Source organism: Nothoprocta perdicaria, unplaced genomic scaffold (genome assembly GCF_003342845.1).
Source record: "Nothoprocta perdicaria isolate Ctin4 unplaced genomic scaffold, notPer1 scaffold_281, whole genome shotgun sequence".
NCBI lineage: Eukaryota > Metazoa > Chordata > Aves > Tinamiformes > Tinamidae > Nothoprocta > Nothoprocta perdicaria.
The window spans coordinates 611,338-626,508 of NW_020455512.1; the positions used below are offsets into that span (position 1 = coordinate 611,338).

The 15,171-nt window shown below is 52.8% G+C and overlaps 1 protein-coding gene across 2 annotated transcripts in view; it reads left to right on the forward strand.

Moving 5' to 3' along the window:
- AFF1 (AF4/FMR2 family member 1) overlaps positions 1–15,171 on the forward strand; it is an 80,542-nt gene that overhangs the window by 16,499 nt on the left and 48,872 nt on the right. Inside the window, exons 1-2 of one of the 2 annotated variants that reach the window (XM_026041284.1) lie at positions 1–11; positions 2,777–2,839. In XM_026041284.1, coding sequence (XP_025897069.1) covers positions 2,805–2,839 — 35 coding nt within the window. In that variant the 5' untranslated portion in view covers positions 1–11; positions 2,777–2,804. The remainder of the gene's footprint in view (positions 12–2,776; positions 2,840–15,171) is intronic. The other variant, XM_026041285.1, reaches the window with a different exon arrangement.

Consider the following 15,171-nt stretch of genomic DNA (forward strand, 5'->3'; position numbering starts at 1 on the left):
GCTCTGCTGAGGTGAGGGGAGAGGAGAGGAGGGGAGCGGGGCGGAGCCGCGGGACGGGGGCCCGGCGGCTTCTGCCACCCGAGGCGACCGGTTGGGGAAAAAAAAAGAAGAATAAGGGAAAAAAATGCACTTTTGGGTGAACTTAGCGCCGTGCCCGAGCTAGGACAGCGCGGGGTCCGTTGGCAGGCGGGCGCGAGCCCCGTGTGCTGCGGCGCCGTCGCGCTGCGCTCGTGCAGGTCTGAGCCCCCCCAGAGTCATTGGGGTTCCTGCGGCTCCTAGGTACGGAAAACGGCCTTCCTTGGGCTGTTTCTTTCCGCACGTCACCAAGATGTTTGTCCCGCCTGATCTAGGCTCACAAGCAACGCTTGGGTTTGCCCCTGTCTTGAGTTTAGGCAGGCCTCTGTTTACTTTATGCAACGCCAGTGTGGTAGTTAGTGTTTAATATCGTGGACCTAGCGAGTCCGTGGCTAGTTTTACACCTTGATTGAGCTGTGCTGGGACAACCCCTCCAGCCCGCACAGGCCTCTGACTGTCCCATCTCCCCTCGCCTTGGGCCCAGGCTTGGCTTTGGAGCAGAAGGCTCCCAGTTACACGTCCCTGAGCGAGGCCCTGCGGAGCTGGGCCGTGCAGCTGCGTCCGCTTGAGCTCAGTGCTCCCCCCAGCCGCCCCATGGATCCGCCTGGGGGGACTTCCTGCCCTGTATCCAGGCCGCTCTCCACTGCCTCACCTTTAGCTCATCTTCTCCTGATTAACGTGCCCCACCTGGGCTCTTGAAGCGGAGCCGGCTCTCTGGGACCGGGGGGGATGCCATGTGGAATATCACTGCACGGGCTACGTGATGTCTGTGTCGTTCGCTCTTCGTTCTCCCTCAACTCCGTCAGGTGTGCCTGCTGCCCGTGTTATGGTATAATAACATTCCCGATTATTGGACCTGCTGTGATTTCGCCTTTAGGAGCCTATGGACCATGGTATTTTTATGTGGGGGGAAATGTCTAGTTGCTAATCCCTTTTTACCTCATGAGATTTTGAACGGTTCTAAATAGTATTAGAATTTTATTTTTAATACTTCAGTAGAGCAAATGATAAGTCCTTGACTTTCTGTCTCCGTTATAAAGCAAGATCCCTGTTTCACCAAAGGAAACCCATCTGAATGCTTTAAGACTAGGAGCACAGGATAAAATAAATACAAATTGAAAGCCCAGTTAGAAGAGGTTTTCCCAGTACATGCCTACTACTTGTCCCACCTTCGTTTTCAGCTCTCGTGGATGCCATTGCAGCAGTCTGCCTCTTCTATCACAATATTACCTAAATTCTTTAAAGAGTTTTTTATTCACCTGAGATGGTTACAACCGTCATGACCCTTGGGACGCAATGTACATTATTGAGTTATTTTCTTCACTTTGAGATCTGCTCTGTAAGCTTTACCCACACGCATCTGAAGGGATTCCCATGTCTAGGGGCCCATGTCTTTGTGTGCTCCCCAGAATGATCGCCTGATGGTAGGTGACCTGGGATGAAAGCCATGACCCGGAGGTCAGGTCAGCTTCTTCATCCCAGCACCAGAGCATCTGCTGCTATTTAATTCCAGCCGCTTTCATCGAGCTCGCGTGGCCCCGCGTAGCGCTGCTGCGGCCTGCCCTGCAGCCATGAACCGCTTTGCTCCCTCGGGAGGTCGGGGTACGGGGCACCCGTGTCGCCAACTGCAGCGAAAGCATTTGCAGTGCTCGTTGTTCCCGTTGGAGGTTCTTCCCCTTGGCGGGAATGGGTTTGTACCTGTGTTACTGTGGGACTGCACCGCTTGCCTTTGTGCTTCCAGGTGGGTTCCTTGTGTTCACAGCTCCTTGTAGAACAGCACCCCTGCAGCAAGCGTCCCACAGCCTCTTTGGATACAGTTATCTCTGCACGTGCTTTGCTAGGTCTGCAGAGCTCAGGAACTAAAGATGTGTTTGGGCCAGGTCAGGGAAGAGGCACCGGAGAGAGGGATACCGGGGCTGTGCGAGGAAGGAGCGCGCCAAACTCGTGTGGCCTTGAGCAACTCCAAGACTTGGAGCTACCCTGAGTGTCCCGCTGGCTTCGAGTGCCGTTAAAACGACAAGAGGGGCTTTGGCATCTTACCCCAGTTGCTGCAACATCCTTCCCCTTCTGTCCTGCTTCCTTCCTCCCCACTGCTACTGTGAATTTTTTCTTTTCTAATGATGCCTTTAATTCTATAGCTGTATTTTTAACCCATATTGATTCCTTCTTGCTTCTGTCCTTCCCGCCCAGGCATTTCCATTCCTCAGAAGGATGTTTGGATGGTCGGGAGCGCTGCGCTGGCAGATTCATTCTTTAACCGGATCATGGGAACCTACGCTGGTAGTGTGGGTTGCCACATGCCTGGCCGAGTTTGTCATGGTATTTTTTAGGTTACCTCTACTCCTCTTCTTGCGTGGCATTTCACACCACTGTCCTGCAAGTAATTGGATGTTGATTCAGGCTGCTGGGAAGATAGGAGGGAGTCACAAAACCTGTGTGCACGTGCACACACAGAGGAAATGCACAGAAAAGGCGACTAGTTGTTTATGGTAACAAACATTTTAGGCTTGCTTCAGATGGAACAGATATTTCAGGGTTACTTACTAATTCTCCCTTTTCTCTCTCCCTTTGGTCTCTGAGGAAGGATGTTCCTGAGGAAGTCTCTGACAGAGCAAAGCTTCAGTGCCCTCTGCTGAATGCAATGTGCTGTTCTTCTACAGAGGAAATATGCTAAATATATGTTTTTTTCTCTCTCTTCCAGATGAGCTGACTTAAATGGAAAGATTGCAATGGCATCTACAGTCAACCAGAGCACCACCAATGGGTAGGAATTAATTTGATGTAATACTGGCTTGTCCGGTTCTGGGACTGATTCTTAAGCAGTTTCAAGAGCCATGACTGAACAGGGGGCAGGGGAGGGGGTTTCAGGTCTAGTCCGCTGCTATTTCCAAAAAAAAAAAAAAAAAAGATGCCCTCTGTAGCTGGAATCTGGTGTGAAACAAATGGTGTTTGCACCGATGGGACTCTCACTGAGGAAAACTGCGGGGAACCGCAGGCATCAGACCAAGCTTTTGTGGAGTGGCTTTTATCGAGTAGTACACGATGTTTTCAGCTCTCTTGCCTAGCGAGCAGGCTCGGTTGCTGCACGGCCTTTTCTGCCCACGGCCTTGCTGTGGGAGGGGGCAGCGTTGGCATCCCGGGGATCTGCCCGAGACAGACCCGCTCCCGAAAATCAGTGCTTTGTTCCTGCGCTAAAACGCACAGTGAGCTGGAAAAGGCTCAACTGGGGGTCTGGGTCTTGCAGGTTTGCAGTGTGGCACAGGAGGGAAATAACAAGAGTTTTTCTCTTGGAGCAGTCTCGTTTGCAAAACTGAGGGGTTTTGTTTCTTTCCCCTTTGGTGGTTTCTCTGTGTTTCCCATTCCTCTTTCACCTGGCGCTCTGCAGTGGCCGCGGTGCTTCATCCTCCCAGCCCAGGTCTCTGTTCTTGCCAACCTGAGGCACAGGAGGAGGGTGATGTCTGCACAGTTACATAAGGGCAAGGATTGGGGAGGCAGAGGCTTAAACCTAGACCTTCTAAAGGCCTCCAAACCACACTGCTGCCCTTCTTCTGCTGTCAAGATCTCAAATAAACTCTTCTTCTTGTTATGTTGGCAGCAGGGAACTGCTCTTTCAAAAAATGCATTTTCTGCCTGGGTTCTGGCTGGAATATAATGCAGAACAGCCTGATTGAAAAGCAAACCAAAATCATGGGGATTTACTTGCTCGCTGTCCTACATACCTCTCTGCCTCATCTAGGGATTGGATATCACGGCAAAATGAATCTGACAGCTGTAGTGAATCTGAAGGGTACATTGTGTTCTGTACATAGATGTTATCTTGATTCAATTGGAATATAAATCAGGATATTTAACACTCTTCACAGTGTGGTTTCTGACAGCTCCAGCGCCAAAGCCAACAAGAACTATAAACTTCCCTGTGTTGATTTTAACCGTTTGTGAAAGTTCATACTGGTTATGGAAAATTTCGAGGTATGAGGAGTGATAAGTGAGTAATGCCAAGGAAGATGATAGAAATTCCTGCTGATGGCTGTCAAAAGCTAGTAGGGTGCAGCATCCGGAGCAGTTGGGTTGTGGGAGAAGGTGGTTCCTTTTTTTTAATCGGCCTCCTTTAAGTACTGAAGGGAGATGTGCTGTGTGTGGGGGGGTGGTTCTCTCTCCTTTTTCAGAAGCATTCAATTCTTATTATCTGTAGAGCAGAGTGTTTGTTTTCTGGGGACCCAGTTGCATCCATTTCAGTCGTCCGTGATAATTAAAGTCAAAACGACCCTTTGGTGGTATTTATTTTATTTATTTATCTATTTGTTTTTGGCTTCTCCCGGTGCGGTTCTCGGCTCCCTTCCTCGGCCCGGCTGGTCCTGCAGCCTCGCTGTAGCTGCGCGGGGCGGTTTAGCCCCAGCTCTTGGACTGGTTTGCCCGGGCGAGCTGCGAGCGCCGGCTCTGGGAATGCCGCACTGGTAGGACGGGCTGCTAGGCCGGGCTGGTAGGACGAGGCCGCCGAGAAGGGCTTTGCTGGGCTGAGCTCAGCAGCGAGTTGTGCTGCCTCAGCCTTCCCGGGCTGCGGGCGTCGCGCGCAGCGGGCGGCCGTGTTTACCTTGTGGAACTGGTTTGCCACGTCGGGGCTTGCTGCGCTTGGCTTGTTTTCCAGCTGTACTTTGGCAGCGGGGCTTTGGGGACGAGAGGAATCGATTCTCCGAACACGTGCATCCCATGAAGTGCCGTTTGTTGGGTTTGCAGCTTAGGCGTCGCGGTAGCGGTGTTCCTGCTTGTTGTGCTGTTAATTCTCTGCCTGGTTGGGAGAGAAAATCCATGAATGACAAGGATTTGGGTCTGCCAGAGCGTTAGCAGCTCCTCCAAGGGTCATTTTCCCCGCCACGGAGGCGGATGGTCTCCACAGTCTGTCTGAGAGGCAGTGAGGGAGGTGCAAGGGGAAAGGATGTTTACACCAGGGCAGACTTGCTGGGATGGGAGTCTAGGACTTGTCCGGGGAGCAGGGACAGTGGAGCCTTTAGGGAATGTCACTGACACCCCCAACTCGGGGCAGAAGAGCCTTTTGCAAGCGGAAAGGCGACGCTCTCCTGCTTCCAATGCCCAAAATCACGGTGCCCATTTGAGCTTTTTCACCTCCAAATGAGAAGGACGTAGCACTAAATGTGGGTGTTGAGTTGGGCTCCTTGTCAGCAGGGCTAGGAGAGCAGCGTGTGCTAATGGCAAGGCAGCAGTGACTCTTGAACAGAAAGTCAGGGGGTGTGTCTATTTAACTAAAACAAAAGCCCTCATGTGGTGCAGTTAATGAGATGTTTGGAAAGGATTGGCCCGGGCATGAATTTGACCCATTTATGGGTATAAACAAATCCATCGTTTCTTTTACAACCAGTGTGATAGTTAAGGAAGGATAACATTCCATATATTGAACCAAGTGATCACTTAATAAAGCTTGATATGTATTTGTTTTTCATTTATCCTCTATGCTTGTGTTTTTCTTGATTTTTCTTCTCCAAATTGTAAGCTGCTGGGATTTGTCCCACAGATTCACAGTTTGCCCTTTATTATTTTTACTAGTGTAACGGCACATTAAGTTAGTCAGCATTTCTGAAAAAAATAAGTATGTGCAAGGATTTCTTCAACAAGTTATAAAGTGCTTTCCAATTTGGACTTGCAGTAGAAAAGGCTCGGGAGCTATTAAATAACTTGGTAGTATGTGAAAAATGAATAATTTAAGGAACATCTTCCTGAAGTTCTTGGGGGGGGGGGGGGRGGGGAAACCATGTGGAAAAACTGTAGATGCTTCGGGAGGAAAAAAGCCTGGATGGATAACAAGACTGAAGATAATATCCTGTCTGTGGATTTAAAATACTTGACATGTAAACTGAGTGCAAGTGAGTGGATGCTTTGGGCTTGGATGCATTATTCTAGTTAAGAAACACTGTTCCGAGGCTTTTTTTCCCCAAATAAAATCTCAGCTTCGTTTTGGCCAACACCTGCAGCTGCAGTTTGGTAAACATCAGGTAAAACGGACGAGTTCCTCTGGTTGGGTAAAGCAGATGCAGTCGGGTGAACCGGCCGGGATGGTGCTGTGTGTCTGCAGCCCATAATGTCCCCACGTCCTCTGCTTCACCCACTTAGGCCTGAGGTCAGTCGTGTGGCGGGGCTTGGAATTCAAAATTAGGGAATGATGGTTCTCGGCTGCCTGCACAGCTGCCTTGGCTGCTCTGTGGCGCTTGTGTTTCCATACGGGGTTTAGTCACAAGCTCCTGCTCTGTTAAAATCCCTTCTTAAGGCGTAGGAGGTAAGAAAGGGTCTTCTAAAATTAAAATGCTGATCCATAAATACAGTTGGAATGGTCGACTGGCAGGCAACCTTCTCCCTCAGGTTTATAGGAGGGATTGCTTGGCAATCCAGTCCTCCCCATGGGTGCATTTCTGTACCTCTCTGCTGCTCTGTCTCAAGTGTATAGGAAGCAAATTTGCCCTGTTTTGTTTGCAGTTCGTCTGAGAGAGGCTGTTACCTTAATTCAAACTGTTCCTTTCAAAGACAAGGATCTGAAAAAGGAAAAAAAAAGTGGTTCCCTGAGCAGCGGAGAAAAAAGTAAATAAAAAAGCAGGTGGGAAAAACTGTGGTCCGCTCATCTTGAAAACAGATGTAAAGGAGGGGGCTACAGCTGACAGGATATATTCTCGCAGAAAGCTTTTCTTTGGGAAAAGAGTCATTTCTTAGAGTCAAAACGTTCCACAGGAACTTATCACATTGCATCAAGCTGTCCAACAAAAAAGGACAGTGTTTCCCTTTTCATTTTTATTTTTTCCCTCCTTTTAAAGTAGGTGGTGATGGAGAGGCCGGGGGAGCCGAGCTGCTTGCCCCTACCGTTTCCATGCCCTTTTCTTTGGTTTGCTTTGTTTTAGTGAAAATCTTGCAATAGGAACTGTGAATATTGGGTCGGGCGGGCCTGCTCATGCCAGAGCACCTCTGCTTCATATAAAATGCCAGTAGATGCCCACAGAGTTTGGGAATTGTTATTTATTTGGCTCCTTGGGAGACCTCCCTGAGCCCTTAGTGTGGTTGATGGGCCTTGGGGGGAAATATGAAAGTAGTAAGGAGATGTTTTAAAGTTTTGATATAGAGCACATTTTGTTTTCTTTAGTTTTAAGAGGTCCCTGGTGCATATGGAGCATGTTGGAGATGGGGTTTTCACACGTGATGCTCGGTTCTTTGGCCTTATTTTTATTTTTTCCCCTCCCCAAGGAAGGTAGATGAAAAAAGTCCTGCAATTCAGCAGTGTGTAACATTCCCATGGGAGCTGTAATACGGGCGGTCTTGTCATAGCGTCTTCCCACTTAAAGTTCTTTCCTGCTGCAATTCCTGATGTTTTGTGCTTATCCAAGCTCTCGGTGTGTTGGTACCGCTGTGCTGGGGTGATCTGTGGCCATCCTGGTGGTGGGAAAGGCTGTCGGAAGCCTCCACGGACCGGCCTCGAGTGCGGCGGATCGGCGCGGACGCCAACCCCCTGTTAAACATCAATCCCTTCTCCCGGCGCCGAGGGCGAGAAACACCAGCGCGAGCGGCTTTTCAAGAGGGGAGGAGAAGAAAAATATATAAAAACCCCTTGTTAAACCTTTTGATGCGAACAAAATGTGCTGTTCTGCGCGCTCTTCCTGGAAAAGGCTCGGCTGCTGCGGCAAGTGTACATATGTATTTTTTTCCATCGCCCATTGTTAATGCTGCAAAAGAGCCACAATGGATTTTCTTTCATCTTTGGGTAGATCCCCCTCTGTGGAAAGCTTCGGGGTGAGCTGTTTGGATTAAGAAAACTTGTGCCAACAGTTGAAAAGGTCTCACAAGAGAAAACAGTCCTGCCTGCCGTTTGTGTATCCCCTTCTGCCTTGCCTATTATTTTTTTTTATTTTTTGGCACTGGACAGGAACAGTATCTATTATACTCTAGCAAATAACAGCAGTTAATTTAACAGCAGGATAAATTGATGTTTTAAGAGCGGGGCAGGAGGCCTTGGGAAAGTGGATGGTTTCTGGGGATCTGGGATTTATTGGGGAGCCTTTGCTCCTGCTTCCCAAGTTCTTCCCGGCAGTGCAAGTGCTTGTGCGTCCTGGAGAGCCTCCACACAACCGGTGTGTGTTGCCAAGGTAGGTTAGGGGCTTCTTCCTTGGTTTTGCTGTTCTCCCTTTCTCGCATCCCAAGCTGGAAGCAGCCGTGTTTTCTTGGCGCTTTGTGGCCTTGGAGCGCTGAGCCGGCCGGTGGTTGGAGGTGGCCCTTGGAGGCCTCTTGGGTTCACCTGTATCCCAAAGCGTTCGGACAGGTCTTCAGGAAATGCCAGAGTGACCTTGGGGGAAGGGAACGGGTGATGCTACCTAACATTTTGCCCTCACCAACTTGTTAAACAAGCGACGTTGCTTCGCTTGGGTCACGCGTCTGGGGACGTGGGCCGGGCTGCGGGCTTTGGTCCGGGTTTGCTTTTATTCAGGGAGATGGTCGGGCTCGCGGGGAAAGGCCTCCTGCTTCCCTAAGCGCTTGGGGAGTGTGAAGCGCCCTTGGGCGAGGGGACGAGCTGGCCCAAGGGCAGCGCTCGGAGCGGGCTTGGGGCTGGCCCCGTCGCGGGGTCCCGGGGGCGCGTGTGGAGCCGTCCGTCCTGCACTGCCGCTCGCCCCCTCCCGCGGTGGGAATGTCCGCTCGTGTCCCAGCGCCTCACAGCCTTGTGCCCAGTGCAGAACTCGTTGGAACACCCGGAAAACAGCCCGGGTGCCAAGGGCGCCACGGGAAGCACCTGTGGCCTCAGAGAGGGGCCCAGGCCCCGGTCCTAGCGCGGCTGGGCAGGGGCGGCTGGATGGGAATGCGGCTCGCGCTGCTGCCCCCTGCAATGGAGGCCCCACGGCCCGAGCGCCACGGGACGCCCGCCCCATCAACACGGGGCACCTTCCCCATCAGCACCCTACGTGGAGGGCGCTGCACCTGTAGGAAACAGACACCGGGGGGGTGAAGCTTTGCCTTAGGGGTGTAGCTTTCCCCTCTGCCTTTCCCTTTGCGCTGTATACCCTGCGCGCGGCGTTTGAGCTGAGGCTCTGGGAAGGCTCCGCGCGGGGCCGTGGGGCCGTGTCCACTGCGGCCGGCCGGGCCCTACCAAGGGAAGGCGGCCGGACAAGCGGCGGCCGCGGGCGCTGCCGCCTCCTCCCCGCCCGGCCGCTTGGGCCGCTCCGGCGCGGAGGAGGGCCCCGGTGCCCGGATGTCTCTCCCGAGGAGCGTGATCCGAGGGGCGGGCGGCGGGGGCGCCCGGCGGTAGCGGGGCGGCCTGCGAGGCGCTTCCCGCGGCGCGGGCCGGCGGGCGCCGTGCGTGGGGCGGCCACCGGCGCCCGCGGGGACGCGCGCGGCCGCCTGAGCCTCGCCATGGCCGCGCGCTCCGGGTACGCGGCGCGCAGCCCCCCGGCGCCGCCGGCCCGCTCGGCTCCCCGCCGTGGGTCCTCCTTCCCGCTCCTGGCACGGTTCGTTGTCGCTTTGTTTTCTTCCTTTTTTAAGCACCCCGCTATGTTGTGTGTGTTTGGGGGGAGGGGGAGCGTTCCTCTGAATATACCCGTCCCGGGTAGTTTTGTCCCTCTGTTTTGTCCGCTGGCTCTTTCCAGTACTGGCTTTCTTCCTTTTAGCGAGAAAAGCCAAGTCTGAATTACTGCCCTGTCAATCCTCGCCGTCCCCCACAAGTTAGGAGCTCTCCGAACCTGCCGGTTGCTTCTCCCTTGTGGCTTTGTTTGTCTTGCCTTTTCCTCTTTGCTTCCCTGCTGAGGGTTTGAGAGCCGAGGCTTTTAGGGCCTGATTTGAAGGGGGCAGCGCTGGGTGTTTTTGCATGAGACGGAACCGGGTCGGGTCGGCACAGCGACCCACGGGCCGTGGAGCTTATGGGGAGCCGGCGGCGAGCGCGAATGTCCCCACCTCAACCAAAGGCTTTCACCTGGCGGGGGGTTTAGAGAGCAGGAGCCTGGACCTGCTCGCTGGGGGCTTGGAGGGGGGAAACATCCTGTGCAAAGTGGGTTTCACACTCGGCATGGGGCAGCGGGGGAGGCAGCTGTGCCGACAGGATGGGGCTGTATGGAGCCTCGCTTGTCACAGGGGCTGTGAAACGCCTCTTAGTTCCTACCCTGCTTTAATGGGCATCTCCCAAATGCCGGGGAGAAACTTGCTGTTGTTGGGACCCGTGGCAAGCGAGCAGGCTGCTGCGCTCCCCTCCAGGAAGCAAAAATAGTGGCACGTTCGAAAGGGGAGTTTAGCACTAGCCAAATATTTTGGTGGTGGTGCCTCTGTCTGGCTTGGAAAGGCAAGAAATGGCTTGAGGTGCCAGCCTGCGAAACGGCGGCGGCGCCAGGAGGACGAGCTGGGAGATGGATGGCTCTGCTCACAGCCGAGCTGTTACCCAGTTAGAGCTGCCCCGCTGCGTGTGTGGAGAGAGGAGCCGCCAGGGCCCAACAAAGAGGTGAGCGTTGCGCTTGTCAGCATCTCGTGGTTGTGTTTTGTACGGTCCTTTATCCCCGTGACGGCCTCGCCGGCGTGAGGAGCGTGAGCGACGCGAGGGGCGCACGGGGCCTCCGACACCGCCTGGATGGACCGAGTGCCTGGGCTGAATACCTTGAGATAGGTAGAAGGGCCCTAGCCCGACCTCCTGTTTGAGATAGATGTGTCTCTGTGTATTTACCATTGCCTTTCTGTGCTCTGCCTCCCCGCTGTTAGGGAGGACTCAGCGGGGCTCCCGGCTCTAAAGCCGCCTCAGAGCGTCTCGGCGTAGCCGATGCCTCGGCAGCCTCCCGGCCTTGGAGGGGAGCGTTGAACGCCCCCTTAGTGCCTGTTGACGGGGAGCGGGAGTGAACGTGGCACACGGATAACGTAGTATTTGGCTGCGGATGCTGAGGAGTCCCGCTGGTTGTGAGCCCCCCTTTCAGGTGCGGTCCTCATTAGCGCCCTTGCAGGCACGGTGATGGAAAACAGGCTGCTGATCTTGGCCAGCAGCTGGTGGCCTAGTGCAGTCGGGGTGACCTGAAACCCGAGTCGGGCCTCGGCAGCCCTGCCGGCCGTGCCCAGGGTGGCCGCGGGGCTGGGAATCCCTCCCGAGGGCCAAGGAAAGGGGCCTGGGGCGGAACCATCCCAAAAACAGGGTGGCATCTGCTGCAAGGTGACGCCGTGCATGGATGAAACGCGGCCCTGGTCCGCAGCCTGGTGGGTCCAGGGTGAGGGGCTGGCTTCTCCTGCGGAACGTGCCAGCAGCGCCGTTCCCATCGGGAAGGGCACCGGGAGCGACGGGTGTGACAGGCGTCGGGCCGGGCTCCCTCGCGGCTCCCAGGTCTCGACACGAGTTTCGCTGCTGCTTTGCTCGTGACTTGCCTGTTGGCACCGGCAAATCCAAGTGTTGTGGGTGCCGCCTTCCCACGTGGGGGTCGCAGGTTACGGGGGATTTCCAAGGGTTTTTGGGGCTTGTTTTGGGGGCCAGGCAATTGGGGATGGAGGGTGAAGGTTGGAAGAGTTTCACACTTCCAAATACCTGGACACTCTGACATCCAACTGTCATGAAATACCGACTTCGTACGGAAGGGAACAGTTCCGTAGATCCCTGCATTTTCCTGAATCCGTGCTGTATGGAGGGGCATCTCCTCGCTGCTTTTTAGGAGAAAAACATATGCCTCATCTTGCCTTTGAAGACCAGGAAACAAGATTTTAATGAGCTGCATAAATTTCCCTCGGCTTGTTTTTATTTCCCCCCCCCCCTTTCGTGCGTAGTCCCAATGAATGACGGCATGAGACCTTTTAATACTTGAAAAGGGGGCGCGCAAGGGGTCGTGGTGGAGAACGCGGGAGCGTGACAAGGACCCCGCTCTCCTTTGCTTAGCAGCCTCCAGCCGAGTGAGGAAATCTGGGATCGAAAGCACCGGCGCCTTCCTAGGGCTGCTGCTCCAGTGCGGATGGGCAGGCAAGTCGGGGCCTGGCACGCGGGGAGGAGCAAGGCAAAACACCCCAACCTGCTCTGGCTCCAGCGCCCCGTGCGGGTTTTTTCCCCCGTGATGGGGGGATAAAAAAGCAACCGGTTGGATACGGGCAGATACTGCCCTGCAAAGTGGTGCTCGCGGCAGCCCCGGATGGAGCGACGGTGCCGGGCGCGCGTGGAAGGGGGTGTCCCCAAACTACCTGCGGCCGCCCTGGGGCGGAGAAGCGTGTTGGGGGGCAGCAGGCAGGGGGGAATCTGCACCCTGTTCCTGCCTGGCCTCTTTCACAGGCTGCTGCTGCCTTTATCGCAGGTGCCATATGCTCCGCTCGGGCTTGTTTGCGCCCCGGATTAGCTGCGGCTTAGGCGGTGGCTTTGGAGCCGGGCACTCGGCCTAGGGGCGGCTGCTCGGGGGCAGGGAACACGCACGGCCCCACGGTCACTTGCGGAGAAGGCGCCGCGGGCCGCGTGTTAATGTTCAACCTCGGTGGCAGCAGTGTAAGGGGGAAAAAAAAAAGACATTACGGAGGTGATTTGTCTTTGCAAGGCCGGCTTGGTAACTCTCTCGTCGCTGCTCTGCAGCTCTTGCTCCAGGAGCCTCTCCCTTGCAGGCTGTTTTGGAGAAAAATCACCCACATTTGGACACTGGCAATATACTGGCAGTTTAGAAGCACTCTGGTGAAATACTACTCTTTTTTTTTAGTTATTGTGATGATTTATTTTCTTTTCTTTCCCCTGTCCGCGCTGCCCTTGGTGGAACAGGCTGTTCTAGCACAGAGTTGTTTTCCTGGGGCCGGGAAGGCCAGGCAGAGCTGCTGCTGAGAGCAGGATGTCGGCCTGGGATCGCGTCCCCTCATCCCATAGCAGGTACTGAGAGCGTCCCTGGTACCTGGAGGGGCCCATGGGGAAAAAATATATATATTTTTAAATATTTTAAATACTTAAATATTTAAGTGTGTCAATTCAGAAGCAGTGAGGTTTATATGCTTTGTATATGTGTGTGTTTTATATGTATTCCTGTTTGAAAGCTCACCATTTTCCATATTTTTAAACATTATGCATCTCTCTACAGCTTTTAAATACATAATGTATCAGTTTTCAAGAGTTCTGGTTGAAGATACAGTGTTCCATACATATGGTAGGTTAGCAAACCAAGTGCCACAAACCTTTCCTTTACAGTTCCCTACTTGTCTGGTTCAAAAACGGTGCCACTTCTCCCAGTCTTTTCCATGGAGTGGGCTGCTCAGAGGAGTCACTCTGTGGCCATTGCTCTTCCAGCTATAGGGAATTTACAGTTCCGTTGGGCTAAACACGATGTGACAGACAAAGCAGCTGCCTGAAGGACTTTCCTGCTGGGAAAAGGAAGAGTCCTTATGTGAGAAGGCAGAATGCAATCAAAAAAATAGTAAGCAAGCAAGCTGAAAGCAAGAAAATAGGAATGGCTCTATTAATGCTGTACAAAGATATGCCAGCTAGCTGGAAAAGCTGTTGGGGTGTTTTTTCATGTATTAGCTACGAAAAAAAGCTTTTAAAATATTCAGCCTTTGGCTCGTTTAAAAGAAGAGCAGCTCTGGGTTGGAGTCTTTCCTGGTAGGACTTGGGCGTTGGGATGGAGCAGTTTTACAGCGTTTGAGGCACAGAGGCTAAGGTGACAAGTTCCTGCAAGGAACTCACAGGCCAAAATGAGGACCTGTGAGTACTCAGTTTCACATACATTTTGCTGGCAGATTGCTGCTATTTGTGCAAGAAAAACTATGGCTTTTTGGCAGAAACTATCTATGCAGATGCAGGAAATAGTGCATACAAGGCAGTCTGCGCTGTATTGTTTGGAGTGAAGCCTTTCAATTGGGAGCGGGGAAGAAAATGTCCACAGTTTCGTTTTTTGCCCCTTTCTCTTCCTCAGTCCACCTCAAATTCACCGTGGGGAGGTGGGATGAGCTCAACCCTTGGGTCAAAGGAGCCGGAGAGGAGACAGCCCCGGCTGGGGAGCTCTGCACCTACCCGAGCGCGCTGCCAAGCCACCCTTATAGCACTGCCTTGCGAAGGGCATCTGCAGTTGTGGGTTTTTTTGGAGATGTGAACGTTGCAGGATCAGTTTACACGGCCTAACCCTGGGATCTGTGGAGCAGCGTGGGCTGTGGCCGGTCTGAGAGGCGCTGGGAGGAAGGGAAAAGCCGCAGAGCGGGACAGGGTGGGTGACCCAGCGCCGTGGAGCTTGAGGTTGCCCTCACAGTGGTCCTTGCCTTTCTCCACCCCTGTTTTTAGGCTACTTAAACTCCTGCTTGTTTTATCCTTACTTGGAGAAGTGTGGGGTTTTTTTTTTACCAGGTCACTTAAGCAAGCTGGACGGACTGACCCGGAGCAAATAAGTTTCTCTCCATCCAAGGAACTTTGTTGCTATTCCTCTTTCCTAGGATGTGGATGACTGATGTAGCCTAGCGTTGCGTTTTGTAGCCAGAGCCTCTTTCTTGTAAGTTTTAAATGAAACAGTTTTATGAAATGAAAGTTTTATGAAAAGAGCTTATAATTGCAGTCATCTGGTGATTGTAGCCCAAAGCTTCTCGGGCTCTTGTTTTGGCAGCTGTAACGGGGTGTGTGTTGATGTTTCACCACTCAAACAACTTGCAGGAGAACTTACCATGACCACTTAGTAACCAATTAAGTTCCAGTATTCACATGCTATTAAATTTAAAAAAAAAGTCTATTTTGTATTTTTAATACTATAGTGCTTGTAAAGCCAGACATGATCTGGATTACTTTTTAAACCGAATGAGTAGTTTGTGTTCAGTCCTTTGCTGGGATGAAGCTGACATCATTCTGTAGTCAAATGCAGTTATGTTAGTCCCTAATCCTAGAATTGGGGTAGTGGGGTCCTTTTCAGCTGCAGCGAAAGAGAACCTCAAAAATGTCTTCAAAAATAAACCCCCCTGGAAAAGAAACAGGTAGGAAATTGCTTGTAACAGAAGGTAGTGAGAAGCTAAGATGTTGCTGGCTTTCTCCTGGCGGCCTCAGTCAGTCTTTGGGTGGGTTTCATTATTGGTTCTTATTGCTTTTGTATTTCCCCTGTGGGTCTGTTGGTCTCTAGCTCTTCATTTAAAAAATGGGTAAGTTGCCAGCTAGTTGTGGAGAGGTTA